Genomic DNA, 17416 nt, shown 5'->3' on the forward strand with positions numbered 1-17416 from the left:
GACTCTTGGTGCACTTGCCAGAGGCACGCGGGCCTGCTGCTTGGCCCGCATGCACACATAGGCAATGGGGAGAGAGGGATGAGTAGCCATTCACCCCTTTGCAGCTCCCATCTCCATCCTTTCAGGGTATTTCCATATGGGTACAAACTAAAGTGGAGCTGAGCTTTTTTCCTGGCATTTTGCAGTAGTGGCTGGTGGGGGAGAGGAGTGAATGCAAAGTGCCCCTGAAGATTCGGGGTGGGCAAATTTCTAACAAAAATTCAGGGGAGGGCTTGGCTTACCTTAGTTTTTAAATTAGGTGGCTGAAGGGTTTCTTTCTTACTTTTCAGGGCTCTTTTTTTAAAAGCCTTGCTGCTGCTCAGAGCATCAGCGCTGTCTCCACAGCCTCTCAGCCGTGTTTCCTAGTCCAGAATGCCCCCACTGGGAAGCTGGGCCAGGAAATGTGGTTGGGAGGCTGCAGAAATCCTCACCGGTGGTAGTAGCAGAAGTGAAGTATTTTTTCAAGTTCAAAAAAGAAGAAGACCAAATCATGCCCCTCAGCAGCCTCATTTGAAAACTTTCCTATTACGGCACTATTATTTTAGAAAGCAGAAGAAGAGAAAGAAGGAAAGAAGGACGGAAAGGAAGAAAGAAAGAAAGAAAGAAAGAAAGAAAGAAAGAAAGACAGACAGACAGACAGACAGATAACAAAAGAAAGGGGGGAAGGAACAGGAAATGGGGGATTTAAGAAGAAAGGAAAGGAAGATGATAAAAAACCCCAGACCATAGTGTTCATCTCACATCCCCTCCAATGCAAGGCTTCTAGTCAGAGTCCACTCACACATTCAGCTGCAAGCCTTCAAGTGTTCAGCAATCTAAGCCAAACCCTGCCCTGAAAATTTCTTAGAAATTCTCTTTCCCCTTCCCAAAGCAGTAAAATGTCCCCTCATACTTTCGTGGGAGGTGAATGGTCCTGTGAAGGTGCGCGTTGGGGACAAGGTATAGCCAGCCCTGGACGGATGCAAACTGCACACCCATGTGCTTGTTCTTCATTGGCTGCATGCCACTGTGCTGCTGAAGCCCAGGCCAGCCAGTGGGTGCGATCCATTTGTTAGAGTCTGTGAGGATTTGTGGCGGGGTCAGTGTGCAGCAGTCTCTTGCCATCTGCCCACCCTCTGCCCCACTGCAAGGTGCAATGGTGTGATGGAAGGACAAGAACGGGAAATGTAACTTTAGTTTGCATAGGAACGTAGGAAGCAGCCTTATACTGAGCCAGACCCCTGGTCCGTGTAGACCAGTATTGTGGACACTGACTGGCAGCAATGGCTCTCCAGCGGTTTGAGCAGGGTTTTTTCCAGCCCTCCCTGGAGAAGCCGGGGATCGAATGTGGGACCTTCCACATGCAAAGCAGGTGCTCTGCCACTGAGCTATGGCCCTTCCTGATACATGTACATCACTTGATTTCTCTCTACTAGATTGCTGAACACTTGATGGCTTGCAGCTGAATGTGTGAGTGGACTCTGCCTAGAAGCATTGCATTGGAGGGGATGTGAGATGAACACTATGGTCTGGGTTTTTTTATCATCTTCCTTTCCTTTTTTTTTAAATCCCCTATTTCCTGTTCCTTCCCCCTTTCTTTTGTTGTCTGTCTGTCTTTCTCTTTCTTCCTTTCCTTTCCTTTCCTTTCCTTTCCTTTCCTTTCCCTCCTTCCCTCCTTCCTTCCTTCCTTCCTTCCTTCCTTCTCTTCTTCAGCTTTTTAAAATAATAGTGCCGTAATAGGAAAGTTAGCAGATGTGAAAGTGGTTTAATAGGTAAGACACAGAAATTAACACATGTCAGTGACTCAAAGGGAAGGGCGGGGAAGGGAAACCTGGGAGACTGTATTCTTATATGTCTTGTCCCATCAACTGTATAATTGGGAAGGAGGAAGGGTTTTTTGTTTATTTTTGTTTAAAAATAATCTCAGAAAAACTTTCCATAAACAATAAATATTTCCACCTTTGGCAACTGATCTGCGATGGCTCATTCACACATGCAAATAATCGCTTGATGGGGCAGTCATCAAGGGATAGACATGCATGTGTGAACCAGCTCTCAGATCTGACCTCCTCACCAGTCTACCTAATCTATCCATATACTCAGATACTTGAGTGGTGAAAGGGTTTCTCCCCTTCCTTTGACAAGTGTTTCCGGCAATATGTTTCCTATGCATCAGGGGGCTTGGGGGGCAGTGGGAGATGTGCCTGCCACTGACCTGCAAATCTCATACATGTCTTTCCAGTAATGTGTAGTAAAAGACACACATGATATGACGATGACAACAGAATGTTCAGTCATTCCCCACCCTGTTGAAATTTCATTAGCTGTTTGCATGAAGAGTGGTGGGGGTGTAGGAGAAGACATGTCAAAGACAGTGGCATCCCACCACAGGATTCTCTTACTAGTGGTCGTTGAGGAGACGTGTGGGTGATACAAGCTGATGGCAGCAGTCTTGCAACCATCATAGACCTCTAGTTAGAGCCATACTAGATGGGATGGCAGGAAATCCATGATCAGATCTCCCTCTTTTTTCAAAGGTAAAAGCAGCCACTCCCCCCACCCCTCGCGATCAAACTGGGGTGTAGCAGTGGGTGGCAGGAGAAGCAGGGCTTCCTTCCCAAGGCAGACAGTACAGAGATCCCATTGATACATTCATGATGGCACACTTGCTTTTTCAAAACTAAGGGCTGTCTACACCTTTCTTGAACAACGTTTTGAGATCACAGTCCAATTTCTTTTAAAACGTTGCTCCAGTAACATTATTAAACTTTATTTTGGTATTTCCTAACCATACTTGTTCACTTCCGCCCATGCCTACATGCATCACCAAGAAAAGTCCATGATGTATGACTCATTTTCTTGTATGATTCGTCTTTGGGGTTCTTTCCTGCTTCAGCAACAGTTTTCTGTATCAGTGCTACCATCTTGTCTGTCTGTCTGCCTGTCTGTCTGTCTATCTTCAAATTATATGATGATGACAGGAGTCATAGTCCAACACACCAGGAGGACAGCAGGCTGGGGAAGGCTGTTCTAGGCCAGGGAGGGGCCAAATTTGGCCCTCTGGGATTTCCCAGAGGGCCATGTGCCTTCCCCTGGCCTCACCCACTTTCCCCCAACCACCAATCATCTGGTGGCTTCCCAGCTTTTGCAGTTTCACCCTGCCACCCATTCAAAAAGGTTGAAATGCCTCCCCTGAGGCTTAGTTTTAAGCTTTCAGCTAAAACATGCTGATATTTTTGGCGCTTTGGGCCCCACCCCTTTGCTTTTGACCCCACCCCCTTTGCCTTTGTGCCCCTTCCCCCCACCACTGGGATGCGGCCCCCCAAGAACTTCTCCAAAATTGAATTTGGCCCTTAGGCTGAAACAGGTTTCCCAGCCCTGCTCTAGGTCGTGACTAACCCAGGGCTTTCTGAAATGATGGCTTGGATCAAGGAACGGAGCTGCCACAAACATGACAGCAACCCTGACTCCAGTCTCGGAGTAATCGCCCGCAGAAGCGTACCTCACATCTGGGCTGTAGATGGCCAGCCTCAAAAGGTAGAGGGCAGCGCTACCCAATCCGAGTCCAATGAAGCCAATGAGGGGGATAAGCTGCAGAGGGAGGGAGGGAGGGAGGGAGGGAGAGAGATGAAAAATACTTAAATAAAATGAATATTTATCAGGAGGACTAGAGAGCGAAAGGGAGCCCTGACACATCAGGAGATTTACAGGGAAAATATGGCACAGCAATCATGTAGCCCAGCTCTAGTACACAGTGTAGCTGTCAGTTTGAGTGACTGAATTAAAAGAGGGGGAGAAAAATAGCCATGTCTCAGGGAGGAATTGGATCTGGGGAAGAGAAATCGCTTGCCACTCCCCACACTTTGCAGGCTGTGGGGAGAGCAGGGCCTTTTAACATTGCCTACTGGAGCTAGGGTGAGCGAGTGGGGAAGTCTAGGGACTGGAGAAGGAAACTCATCTTTTTCTCCCTCCGCCTGCTGAACCTTTAGAAAAATGGTAACGTGGAGCATTTTGTCAACAGTGATGTAACTAATGGAGCAGTGGTTAGACTGGGGAGATGAGGATATGAGCACCTTTGTTTGTTAAATTAAAGCCATTATTTTTCGCAATACACTTAACTACCTTTCATACACACCTCTCCATCCAACTCAGATTGATTTTTCTCCATCCACTTACCCACCGTTGACTCTTCTTGTTCACCCTGCATTCTCCTCCATCCCACTTCCCCCAGTCCTATATCCCAGGGCCAACGTCAAGGGTAGGCATGATTGGCCACCTGCCAAGGGCCCACACCCCAGCAGGGGCCCACTGACCAGAGCCCCCTAGAGTTGCTCCTCCTCTTCACCATTCCAACCTGCTTGTTCATCTGCCTCTCACCCAGACAACCGTGGTGGTGAGAAGGAGGAGCGGTAGATGCCTGTGCCGACTTGGTCACTGTCTGTCTGCCTGTCAAGCAAGGATGTGATAGCAATTATGGGGAAAAGGATGAGGTGCAACAGCAGCCAGTGGCAATGCCAGTGGGAAGGTAAACTCACTGAAGGAGGGGCCCCATTGAGGGCGTCTTGGATTTTTCCAGTGTTGAAAGTGGTGTGATAGAAAAAGGATCACTGCTTATGGTGTGCCCCTCATCCCACTATTGCATCCAGTAAATAGGTTCTGCAGACCTGAGTAGTGTTTCCAAAACCCGCCTAAACTGATCTGACCAGAGATGACAGTGGAACTAAAAACACGGGTGTGTAAGGCCAACAATACCTCTGATGCAGGGGTAGGCAACCTGGTGCCCTCCAGATGTTTGGACTACAACTCCCATCAGACACCAGCCAGCATGGCCAATGGTCAGGAAGTATGGGAGCTGTAGTCCAAACCATATGGAGGGCACCAGGTTGCCTACGCCTGCTCTGATGGATCACTCAGTGGAAGTGGTGGCTCCAAAGTCAGTGGGGTGGTGAATCCACTCTGTGTTTTAGTCAGAACTCTAAAGGTGGTTTGGATGGCTCCTTTGGAGTTCTGACAGAACCCCGGAGCGAATACACCGCCCCACCGACATTGGAGCCATCTGCCTCCACTGGTATCACTTCCACCTCTCTTGAGAACTAGGCCCTATTCTACAGCCATATAACACCAAACCTGTCATATGGCGCCAACTGCTCTGTCTGCCAACTGGGTTCCAGTTTTGAGGCTGTTTCCTGTAGCAGCTCTTCTTCTTCCCCCACTCCCTGCAACACGCACACGTGCACGTGCGCACGCGCGCGCACGCACACGCACACACACACACACAGACAGGCCAGAATGGTTATGTTTGCTTGGCTCTTGGGCCCCAGCTACCATCCCTGTTTAGTGAAGCTGCCCTGAATGGCAGCTGCTTTTGTATCCAATTCCAAGGTAATTTCCTTTCCAGCCTGCTCTACGAATCCCCAGGAGGCGGAAGGTGCAAAGCCTCAATCGGAACAGATACAGCAGCTGCTTGACCTTTCCCAAATTGCACTGCCCCCTCGTGCCCAGCTAGGTGTTCAGAGCATAATGAACCTCCTTGTCCACCCCCCCCTGGCATCTAAGAAACTAAACAGCCAGGTGTTTATATTCCTAACTATTGCCATAAAAGCAAAGCGAAACATTGCCTGCCTCAGAACACAGAGTGGAGCCTGGGAGGGATCTGGGGGATGGGGGAGACAAAACAGCCACACACACGTGGGTTTACTGATTGGGAAAGACTATTATGGACTGTCTACTTGAAAGGCTAGAAGGCCAGGCAGTGAAAACTTTATCTGTTGGGACCCACGGGGACAGAGAAGTGGGACTGATCAAAGAGCTCTCAGAGGCAATTAGCAGTGCCCTGCTGGGAGACAAAGGGTGAAAACAGGATAAACATTCTTAAGCAATACCGTTGATTTAGAAATGTCCTCCCTGCATTTAATCCACAAGTCCCTTTTCTTCTCCATCACTGAGTTTCAGCAAAGGCAGTTTTGCAAGGATGCAGCAGAAGCCGGCTGTGTACAATGATGATTGGCTGACACACTGTGATGTCACCAAGAAAGGTCCCACCCCATCTTTAGTGAAAGCACTTCTAAATCGGCCTCATTGCCCATCCTGGGGCCAGGGTTTTTTTCCTGGTTGCAGAATTAGGTGCAAAATTTTGATTATCATGGGGTACTTGAATTGTTTTTGCTGTTTTTGTGCAAGTTCTTCTTCTTCTTTTATTTTTAAAAATCTGCTTTAAAAGTATGGCAATGAATGAACAGATACATGCCGCATTTAAAACTTTCCCCAAAGAGGCAGCTGCCTGAAGCCTGGGGCCATGGGCAAGACTCACAACCAAGCCATTATTTGATTCGCTACTCTGTACATCTTGTCAATTAAACTGCAAAGATGGGAGGAGAGATTGGGCTCCTTCCATGACCGAGGGACTTGTTATTTTAGCCTTCCCCAACCTGCTGCCCTCCAAATGTTTTGGACTATAACTCCCAGCATTCCTGACAACTGGCCACACTGGCTGGGGCTGGTAGGAGTCGAAGTCCAAACCATCTTGAGGGCACCAGGTTGCGGAAGTGTTAGTTTGTTCTCTGTCTTCACCCAAAGAAGCCAAATTGTAGTCTTGATGGAAAAGCTGGCTTTGCTATATTTCTGACATCAGGACCACAACATCTGTACCTGCTCCAAGGGCTCAAAACATATGTTACTGTGAAGAAAATACACCTGAGATGGAGAACCAAGGTAGGACCAGAGCTCCATGTCACACAGTCCAGGCCAATCCCAGCTCCCTGAGATGTGGACCTATGTCAGACGCATGTCTGCACATGCACAGGCTTGCTCTGTTCACACTTTACATTTATAGTTGCACGCTTAAAATGTATTCACCTGAACATCTGTGTGAAGTAGCCTTGCCAAATGATTGGTAGTGAAGAGGGGAGAGGGAGAAGGCAACGGAGGCTCAGGAGGCAATGGGAACACTAATTTATTTATTTATTATTTATTTCATTTCTATACCACCCAATAGCCGAAGCTCTCTGGGCGGTTAAGAAGGGCTACTCCGGAGAAGGGCAAGGGACCTGAAGACTCCCCTCAAAAAAGAAGTGCTGGGAATTGTAGTTTTATCAAGCTGCTGAGGAGCTTGAAGGTGGACATGCCTCAAGAGAGACTGGGGATGCTATTGCTGGCATAAGGTAGAAAGCATGGTAGAAAACGTGGAACTCGCAAGACATTAAGAAGACGCCAGAGGGCTAAGGTAGAAGATAAGCTTGTGCAAAGCAGAGTGCATGAGAAGGAGAGATGAGGAGACCACAGTGCCAGCACCAGGTTTTGGAGGGCACTTGGACAAGACACCCTCGGTGGGTCTCTCTCTCTCTCTCAATGAGCCTGTCTTCTTTACACCCCTATGAATCTATGATATGATATGATATTATCACCGCCTGCTATTGCTGCTGCTGCTGCTGCTTCTCCTCCTCCTCATTATTGCTACCACTAATTTTCTTGACAGGCAGAGAACCAGGGAGCAAGCAGGCAGTGGCATCTCCTGCTCCTCCTTCTCACTGCCGCCACCGTTGCCTGGGCCAGAGCGAGAGGCAGGTGAACAAGCAGCTTGCAATGGTATAGAGGAGGAGCAAATCCAGGGGGCTCTGGTCAGTGGGCCTCTGCTGGGGTGTGGGCCCTCAGCAAGTGGCAAACCATGTCTACCCTTGATGCCAGCCCTGAGGAAGGATATATATTATATAGGAGGCAGAAAGCTTTAAACATAAGGACTAGAAGCTTGACGTTGATGTAGAAGAGAGGCAGGGATCTAGTATGGATAGTTGATATAATCAAGGGGCAAGAGAGGGCTAGGGAGTCAGGATACCTAGGATTTATTGCCATCCACCCTTGAATCTCGTCTCCTCCCATTAGAAAACAGAATGACAGAATTCAGAATAATCTCTCCAGCATTGACCCCTCAACTGGTTTGTGTGCAGCATCCCACCCCTTTTCTTCATCCTCTTCAAACATCTGAACGTGCTCTGTTTCAGGCACTCCCCTCCCCACTTCACATCCTTTGGCATATCCAAGTTTCAGCAGATGCCCGTCGTGATTCAGGAGGTTAGAGTTGTCGGGAAATAATGATTTCCCATTTTGCACTGTGTGCCGGCCCTGTGCCAGGTAGACCTGGAGGTGGCTGCTAGTTGAAATGCACCGGATAATCAAGAAGGACGCCACAGTCCCAGGGACTGCTGGCACCTCTGCAGAGAGTCGGAGATTACAGACGCATTTCATCATCTGCTGCTGGCACCTTCTGGGTTATTAATACTGGGGAAACATCTGAGGATGGCCGAGTCGCTGGGGAGAGACACACGAATTGGGCTGCTACCTGGAAGGAGGCTGCTGTGGCTTTGTGGCAGTGGGGATGCGAACCATGCAGAGCACAGAAGAACACTCTACTGGCATATCTCCCAAACCACTTCCTTGTTCTCTGGGATCACAGAGAACGTAGGTCCCCTCCGCCCAGCACAAGTCTCTTGAAGTGCCGTTGCAGAAAGTATCTCCAAAATGTAGTACCATCTAGCAGAACTCGAGGGCTGCTTCAGACGTGGCATTTTTCATTCATCTTTAACTATATAGGGTGATTTTCCTCCATCACGGTTCTGCAAGCGTGGTCTGCTGTGCTTTCTGGATGCTAAAGAGGACCAGCTCCCCATGTGCTTATATGCCCATCGTGGTACGCTAGCGCTTAGTAAATGGTTCTGGTTATTAAAGGACACAGTAGAACAGCCTTCCCCAGCCTGGTGCCCTCCAGATGTTCTAGACTACAACTCTCAGCATTCCTATTAGCCATGCTGGCTGTGGCTGATGGGAGTTGGTCCAAAACATCCAGAAGGCACCGGGTTGGGGAAAGCTGCAATAGAAAATGGCCAAGCAAATGTCATCAGTAGTGCCGGCTCCAGGCTTTGGAGGGCCCTTGGGCAAGACACCCTCCATGGGCCCCCTCTCTCAGTGAGTCGACCTTCTCACCACCACTGTCAGCAGCTGCTCTTGCTCCTCATCCTCTCTCTCATCATTGCTACCACTCACTTGCTTGACAGGCAGAGAGCCAGGGAGCAAGCAGGCCGTGGCACCTCCTGCTTCCCCTTCTCACCTTTACCATTGACTTGGCCAGAGCGAGAGGCAGGTGAACAAGCAGGTTGCAGTGGTGAAGAGGAGGAGCAACTCCAGGGGGGCCTGGTCAGTGGGCCCCTGCTGGGGTGTGGGCCCTCCATTAGGTGCCTGACCATGCCTATCTTTGGCACTGGCCCCGGTCATCCGATAGGATGCTGCTGTGGTAGCCACAGACAGGTTTCAGCACTCTAATGCACCAGTCAGGGCCACAGAGAAGCAGCGCCATTTGATTTCCAGTGCGAAATATGCCTCCTTAGGGAAGCACAGGAAACACCCTTAGGGGAAGCATCAGCTTCTCTCCAAGTTCAGCCCCACGGTTACATGTGCATTGATTGGCCAGAAAGTAGAATGGCAACCTTTGATGTAATAACCAAATGCAAATGCAAATCACCCCAAAGCAAATGAAAGAGAGCCAAGGAATAAAAAGGTAGAAGTTGGTGGGAAGGAGGAAATGGTCTGGCTTAACCACTGTCAAGGGGTGTTGTAGTTCAGCGGTAGAACACACGCTTTGCATGCAAAAGGTTCCAGCATCTTCAGGTCGAGCTGGGGACAAAGCCTTGCCTGTAACGGTGGGGAGCCGGGACAGATGAGAGGGAGTGCTTCTTCACATAGGAGCGCAGAGTCAAACAATGGAATTCGCTGCCACAAGATGTAGTGATGGCAGCACGTTGGATGGCTTTAAAAGGAGATTGGACAAATTCCTGGAGGAGAAGGCTACCTGTGGCTAGTAGTCCTGGTGGCTATATGCCACCTCCAGGATCAGAAGCAGTATGCCTATGTACACCATTTGCTGGGGAACATGGGTGGGAGGGTGCTGTTGCACTTGTGTCCTGCTTGTGGGTTCCCAGTTGACACCTGGTTGGCCACTGTGTGAACAGAACATTGGACTAGATGGACCCTGGGTCTGATCCAGTGTGTTCTTATGCTTATCGCCAGCCAGGGTAGTCCACACTGAGCTAGTTGGACCAATGCTCCAGCTTGGCATATGGCACCTTCCTAGAGAGTAGGGAGCGGCTGCATTGTGAAAAGAGTAGAAGAGCAGTAGATGCTGGTAATAGAAAGTGAATGTAGAACCGTGGCTGCCATGTAGGAGTGATTGGTTGTCGGACTTTTCTTCTGACCCAGAAATTATTCTACACGTATTATAGCAACTTTCCTCAACCTGGCGCCCTCCAGATGGGTTGGACTGCAACTCCCAGCACCGCCCGCCAGCAGGATGGGGGTGCTGGGAGTTGTAGTCCAACCCACCTGGAGGGCGCCAAGTTGGAAAAGGCCGCACTACAGCTACAGGACCAACCTGGGTGTGAGAAAGTCATTCTGTCTCTGCTGCTACGCCGAGAAAGGGGCCTTCCCAGCATTCACAACCACTGGACTAGCGGCTCCTCTTAAATTTTTGCTTTGCCGGAACGGCACGTTTCTGCTCCGTTTCTGTCCCACCAGCAGCGTTCCAGGGTTGCAAGTCGTTTTTTTTTTTTTGCTCAGCTGGCATTAGATGCGGAGTTGGCATTAATCAAAGGCTGAAGCAGTTGGGAACCCTGGGAAGCGCAACCACACAGCAGCAGGAGAAGCTGTTGCAAGGCGAAAATGCTGATCCACATGGATGGTGCACACAACAGCTGATCGCGGATAATGGATGGCGTGTCAGGAACCTCTTCGGCAGCCTTTGCTATACCAGTTCCCACCCACCCCACAGACACTTTTTTTTTTCCCTGAGGCAGGCCCGGCTTGGCGTTCAAAGTTAACCATTTGTGTACACTCCCTCTCTTCCAGGGAGAGTCCCCTGTTTCCTGGCATCTGTCTCTTTTCCCTTTTTTTGCCTTTGGGAGAGAATTTGGGAGCACCTTTTAAAAATGTCGGTAGCGTGCGCACGTGTGCAGCACAGCTCACTAGCCTCTCTTCCATGCCCGCTGCCCATAAGTGGCTGCCCAAATCAGCCTTTCCCAAGCTGGGGCCTTCCAAATGTGCTGGGACTGCAACTCCCATAATTCCCAACCAGCATGGCCGTTGGCTGGGAATTATGGGAATTGCAGTCCAACACATCTGGAGGGTACCACGTTGGGGAAACCTGGTCCAAGTAGTAAATCTTACAGAATGCTTGCATTGCGATAGCTATAAATAAAGGTGACTTTAATGTTCTCAAGTGAGAGCTTTCAGCTTGAATGGGTGGGGGCATTTATGCCTCCTAGAACTGGTGTGCCAATTTGCGGGGGAGGGATGAAATTCTACAAAGGTTTGTGAAGGGGGGGTGGATGGGTGGGTGGGGGCTTACTATTGGTGGCAGCAGTGACAGCGGTCCTTTCTTCTTTTGTTTTTTTAAACACTTTTTTCTTTCAGTACTGCAGCTGCTCTCAGAAGCCACCATTCCATTCCACTCCGAGGATGTCCCAGAGTCCCAGACATAGCATTGTTTCCAGGTAAAAAATGGTGGATGGCACCGAGTAGCCACCAAGAGGGGCTCCATTGCATCATGTGGCCGTGCTCACTTGTTCTGTTTCTTTTTTAAAACCCTGTGTTGCTAATGCTGCTGATGCCAGTGGTATTTTTAAAGAATTTTTAAAAATGAACTTTTGGATAAATTTTGCTCCCCCTCCCAAAATTAACTGAATGCCCTCCCCAAATTGTGGGCTGGTAAGATGCGCGCGGGGGGGCGGGGGGCATTTTTATACAACCAGATGCCCGGTTAAGCTTGAGCTCCCTTAGGTGTCTCTTTTTTAAAAGGAAGCTATTACAGTCTGTTTGCTACTAACACAGCTGCTTGCAGAAGCTAATGTGGGATAGGCTACTGCATGCAGAATAATCAAGTACAACATTGGGAAGGCCGAGAAAAGCCTTCAGCAATGGATAAGTGTGTCTCTGTGTGTGTGTGTGAATAGAGTAGGAGTATTTCTCTATTTTCAACCATGAAATTTTGGAGGATGTGCATTGGGATCACATGCACACGGAACAGGCCCTGTTAACTATCTATGGGGGAAGAGTGTGACCTGACTAGGTCTGTTGTAAGTTGATGGTGAATGGAAATTCTTTGCTGAAGATGCCATGGGGAACAGAGAGATGGTGTGGTGGCAGCTGTGTTAAGATTGTTCTGATGATAAGGGATGAAACCATGCTCAGGAAGCCTGCTGGACTGAATCCATATAGTGTAATACCTTTATTAGTCCAACTCAAAGATCACAAAAAATGTGAAAGCTTGCACATTCTTTTGTGATCTTTGAGCAGGCCTAATAAAGGTATTACACTTAATGGATGCTGGCAATTTTTCTTATGGCCAACACGGCTCCCTTTGTTTTTTTTTGCTGATCTGAAGTATAGCTAGAGAATACTGTGTGTACTGTGGGGTAAGCAAACAAACAACAAAAAGTCAGATCCATATTCTGCACCAAGTAAACCTAAATTCATCAACATATATATTAAATGCATAGATGTACATTTGCTTTCTTTGCTTATTGCTTAATGCAAAAATTATTTCCCATAATTTACTCTGTTTCTGCTAATCATGTGAAGGGAGGAAAACCTATGTAGGGCACTAAGACCATGCCTCCTGGAAATCATGCTCAGTGTGTGTGTGTTTGTGTGCATATATACACACACACGTTTCTAATTGCATGTTTAAATGCCTGACATAGAGAAATAGCATCTTACGAAGAAGGCTACACTGAATCCTTCTCTCTGATATACTGGTTTTCTATGTGCAGGGAGGGGTTCTCTGTTTAAAGGGATGAAGGCATATTCAAACATGCTGTGTGTCCCCACCCCGTGTGCCACTTAAAGTGGTACAGCACAGAAAAGCTTCAGTGGAATATACAGACTGACCCTCAGAGTGCTGAATTCTGAGAGTATTTATGGTCTAGATTTGTGGAGAGGGTCGGCATGGTTGTTATGGGGATTCAAGGTGGGTTACATTGTCCACTGCCAATGTTTGAATGACATTCCTCCATAGATGGGATTAAGTGAAGATCTATAGCAGGGCTGGGGAGCCTTGGGCTCCCCAGATATGGTTGGACTACAACTCCCATCATCCCTCATCATTGGGCATGCTGGCTGGGGCTGATAGGGGTTGAGTCCAAGCACATCTGGAGGGTCACACATGGTCCCCCACACATGAGCTATAGCAAGTAAAAGAAAATAGTACCCTTGAAGAGAATCTGGTTATAAGTATCTTAAACATTTCCCCTGTATGAAATGAAAAAGCAGAGCACTATAGTGTGTGTGTGTGTGTGTGTGTGAGAGAGAGAGAGAGAGACTAAACCCAGCTCAAATAAGGCCATCTCCCTCTTCCCCTCTTTAGCCTGTGAGAGGGGAAATTGTATTTATATCAAGGCCTTACGGGCATATATAATTTATTTGGGTTTATTCATATTTGTAAACAAAATCCCTGTCATGAATTTTTGATGGAAAGTGAGACAATGGCTTTGGAAGACGGGATAAAAGGTTGGGTTGGTTGTAGGTTTTCCACTCCGTCACTGAAATTCTGAAGTGTGTGTGTGTGTGCGGGCACAACAGTCAGATCAGAAAGGATGGGGAAAACCTTGCTTTCAAGTTTGGGAGGAGTGTGTGTGTGTGTGTGTGTACAGGAGGGTTGAAACCTGCTGTGTGTTGATTTATTACTAGAGTGTAGAAAAACCCCTTAGAGGCATCAGATATAACAAGGTAAATAACAACACATCAAATCTCCCCTCCTGCCAATTGTGTGCGTGCCAGCTGCGGATATCTAGGGTTAGGGAACAAACTACCCAGCATTAAATATGCACAGGCTTGAAAAGAAGCTCTAAAGTTTGGGCCATCAAATAAATAAAACATTTTAGAGAAAGAGAGACAGAGACAGAAACAGGAGCACCCTTTGAATCCTACCAAATTACAGATAAGGAGTAGAACAATTGATCTTGGCTCAAATAGGAATGGAAGGAGAGGTCCTGGTAGGAAGAGGTTTTTTTCTGGCAAAAGCCAAAGGAGCTGTGTGGCATATAGTAATCATGGATATTGAAGCCAGGTGGCCCCAATAGCCACACACCCTACTTTTGAAACTTTCTCCTTTGGAAAAGGTATTCAAAGCAAAGCAAAGCAAAGCAAAGCAAGGAAAGGAAAGGAAAGGAAAGGAGAAAGTTCCTTGCAGCCGCCTTCCCTTGCAGTCCTTCACGGGTGTGTATGGGACAATTCCAGGGAGACCATGTGGAAGGCATGGTGGGAGGAACAGTGGGTTGCTACAATTTGGCTCAATCAGTGGCAGCTGGTGTGCACTGAAGCTGGTGGGGCAGGGGGCAGAGGGCAGGGCAGGGCAGTTAGCAGTAGCTGTAGCCATAGCAGTAGCCAGGGGCAACATTCAGTGGGGCTAACAGTGGGTGGAGCTGGGAAGTGAGGTTCTGAGCCCAGAAAGAAACTCCAAGAAGTGTTCACAAGTGACATGTACATGGGGAGGGGGGAGTGTGTGGGGCCTCTTGCTATGGGGGCTCTGTTTCAGGTGAGAAGAAGGCGGGAGAGGGAGGTGGGAGGTTACCTCCCTCCCTGCCCCAAAGGATGAGCCACTGCTGGGTTCAACTATAGGAATGCTTTCATTGTGGTTTGGGAGCCTGCATTTTTAGCAGGGGGAGTTAGGGCTTACAGTCGATGGGTGAGAGGAGCGAGTTTAGGATAGCAAGTGACTCACTCTTGGATAGCACAGAGCAGGAATGGGGGACCTCTCCCCCCCCGGTGTTGCTGGACCCCAACTCCTATTAGCTCCAGCCAACATGGCCAATGGTCAGGGCTGATGGGAGTTGTGGCTCTCCAGATGTTGTTGGGCAGCATGTTTCCTACCCCCCTGGCGTAGAGCCTAGCAGGGAGTGGGGAATTAGAAAAATTTGATTAAGGTCTAACTTCACTCCTAGTATGTTTGTGTGAGTGTCCAGATTCTCCCTGCATTTCAAGCCACATGTGTGATTATTCCTCACAGATATTTCATGCCATCTCAATGGTTCCATATACATCGTGATTGTGTGTTGTTCCAAACAATTAAATGGGCCTAGGCATGCATGCCAAATGCACAGACCCCTTTTACTTTAACACATTTGGGCCCCTGTGTTGTGTATAGAACATTGTCTAGTTACCATGAGGTGTTTGCGTGCGTGTATAACAAATGTTCTTAAAATACACAACTTTTTCTCAGTGCAGTTTTGAATCTGAAAAAAAGAGAAGCAGGGATGAGTTTGGACATATAGATTCCAGGCGTAGTTTGCTCCAAGGGTGGTGAGGGCTTAACCTTAGGAACCTGTTATAAATTCCACAGCCTTGCCATGGTACAATACAAGTAATGATATAGGTGAAATCTTTTCTGAGCATGTGCAGAGTGCATTTCCCTCTGAGTAATCAATTCCCACGCACTTGAGATAAGACTCTGAGGGCAAAAAGCATGGCTTGGATCTTGAACCCCAGCTGGTCTCATTTTAGAAATTAAGCATTGGGTACATTTCAGTTACAAAATCTAAACCTTGCTGACTTGGGGTCAGTTCAACAGCACAAAAAGTTGCTAGTTGCCAAATCTCCCCCCTTTTGCCCTTCTCAGACATGGCACAGAGAATCAGTTTTTGCATCCCCAGTATCTGTAATACTATAGTGTAATATCTACATGTGCTATTTACCTACATTTGCTATGCAGTACTTACATTCCTATCCAGCAGCAGCACTAATAACCTTCACCCACGTAGACAAATGGTCTACAAGATGCTCAAAAGGATCTTTACTGTCATATGCAAAAGCACACTTTGAAGTGTTCCCAGGATGCTTAAGGAGTAAGGCAGAAGACTAGATGAGCCATGGGGCAATGCACTGTGTCTAGGGCTGCTCAGCCCTGATGAGGAATGGGAAATTGAGAGTGAGGGAGTTACTTGCTCCTGCGTATAGCAGGCAGGTGCTGGGATTTAGGTTCACCCCATTCATGGGATGGAGAGGGTAGGCTATGATGGGCCTTGACAGGAAATTTGCTGGACTGGACTGGTGGAGGTGGAGGTGGTGGTGGTGGTGGTGGATAGGTTCCTGCCTGGGTGGGGTTAGAAGTAAGCTATGAGGGGTGATTTGCTCCTCTTGAGTATAAAAAGGATTAGAGTTGGGATTCTGAGGCTTTAGGGTCACTATGAGATGGGGGTTATAGGATAAGGACCAAACATGGCCAGGGGTAGAGACAAGAGTGGGAACTTGATGGAGAACCTTAGTGGGGGAAAGGAGAAAACTGGAGAGTGGAAGAAATAGGCTGGGACAGGGGACCACACTCCTGACTCCTTAGGATAGGGGAAAAGGTCAGCTGCTGCTTTTTGTCTAGATGGGGCATCAACAACAATATCTGGTGCATCTTCTCTCCTTCCATTCTCCCCGCTCCCCCCCCCCCATCATAAAGCTATAGTGATGAGAGAAAAGCTCTGTCTCTCTATTAAGGAAAAGCTGCACCTGTTGACTTTCTGACTGCAGCTATTAAAACTAAGGCAGCAGCCCTGCCGCGGGGGTGGGGGGATGTGGTTCTTCTAAGCAATGGGGTGAAGGGTAAGTTTTTGCAGGCAGAGGAGGAGAGAGGGCTTGGGAAGGGTTAGGGGTGAGGATTTGGGGCGTGGGGGGAGTTGGGGGTCACTCAAGAGGGGTTTTTCAAGGGTTGAGAAGCGGGGGGCAGGGGATGACTCACTCCGGGATGCCTCTTGAGCTGCCGGGAGAACACGCCCCTCAGTGGGGCGCCCTTGGCTCCGGGGCCGTGCTGGGGGGCTGCGTGGACTCCCTTCATCTGTTCAGGTCGGCACCGGCGGCTGCAACAGGCTGTCCTGCTGCAACAGGCTGTCCTTGGCCAGCCCAGTGCGTCCCAGCGGCTTCTGCCCCCGCCCCCAGGACAGCAGGGGGAGGCGGGGTAACCCCCTCCCACACGCACAGGCACACTCCTGGGGTGCAGGTTGGATTTGGGCCGTGGGAGGGAGGCGCAGGGATCATGTGATCTGCGGTTGGGGATACCCAGATGTTAAGGCTTGGGAAAGCAAGGCACGTCACTCCAGAGAGAGACAGACAGGGGGAGGGAGAGGGAGAGAGAGGAAAAGTTTCATCCCTGGATCTGGGAGGCTTGTGTGGTACGGGGAGAAACGTTGGGATGCCTGCTTTATGGGACCGCTCAGGATCGCCATGTGGGGAGAGGTGCCTCTTCTACGGGGCTCGAATAGATGACGGTGGGAAGTCATAAAAAAAAAAGTAGGTGGGCGGGGGGAAAACTTTCTTAAAACAGGAGAATTTTGACAATTCTGAACCAGTGGAGCCTGGTGGCTCCGATGCCACTGGG

At 48.7% G+C, this 17416-nt stretch overlaps 1 protein-coding gene across 2 annotated transcripts in view; it reads right to left on the bottom strand.

Annotated features, from left to right (window-relative positions):
• Positions 1–16915, bottom strand: part of COXFA4L2 (cytochrome c oxidase hypoxia associated subunit FA4L2) — a 54036-nt gene extending 37121 nt beyond the window's left edge. The window contains exons 1-2 of one of the 2 annotated variants that reach the window (XM_084832268.1): positions 16781–16915; positions 3521–3609 (exon numbers count right to left, since the gene is read on the bottom strand). In XM_084832268.1, the coding sequence (XP_084688394.1) occupies positions 3521–3609; positions 16781–16876 (185 nt within the window). In that variant the 5' untranslated portion in view covers positions 16877–16915. Of the gene's footprint in view, positions 1–3520; positions 3610–5900; positions 6038–16780 lie in introns of those variants that run through there. The other variant, XM_084832269.1, reaches the window with a different exon arrangement.
• Between the last annotated feature and the right edge of the window lie 501 nt (positions 16916–17416).

This window comes from Heloderma suspectum, chromosome 2 (assembly GCF_057233095.1).
Source record: "Heloderma suspectum isolate Gila_16-S chromosome 2, 16-S_ref, whole genome shotgun sequence".
Classification (NCBI taxonomy): Eukaryota; Metazoa; Chordata; class Lepidosauria; order Squamata; family Helodermatidae; genus Heloderma; species Heloderma suspectum.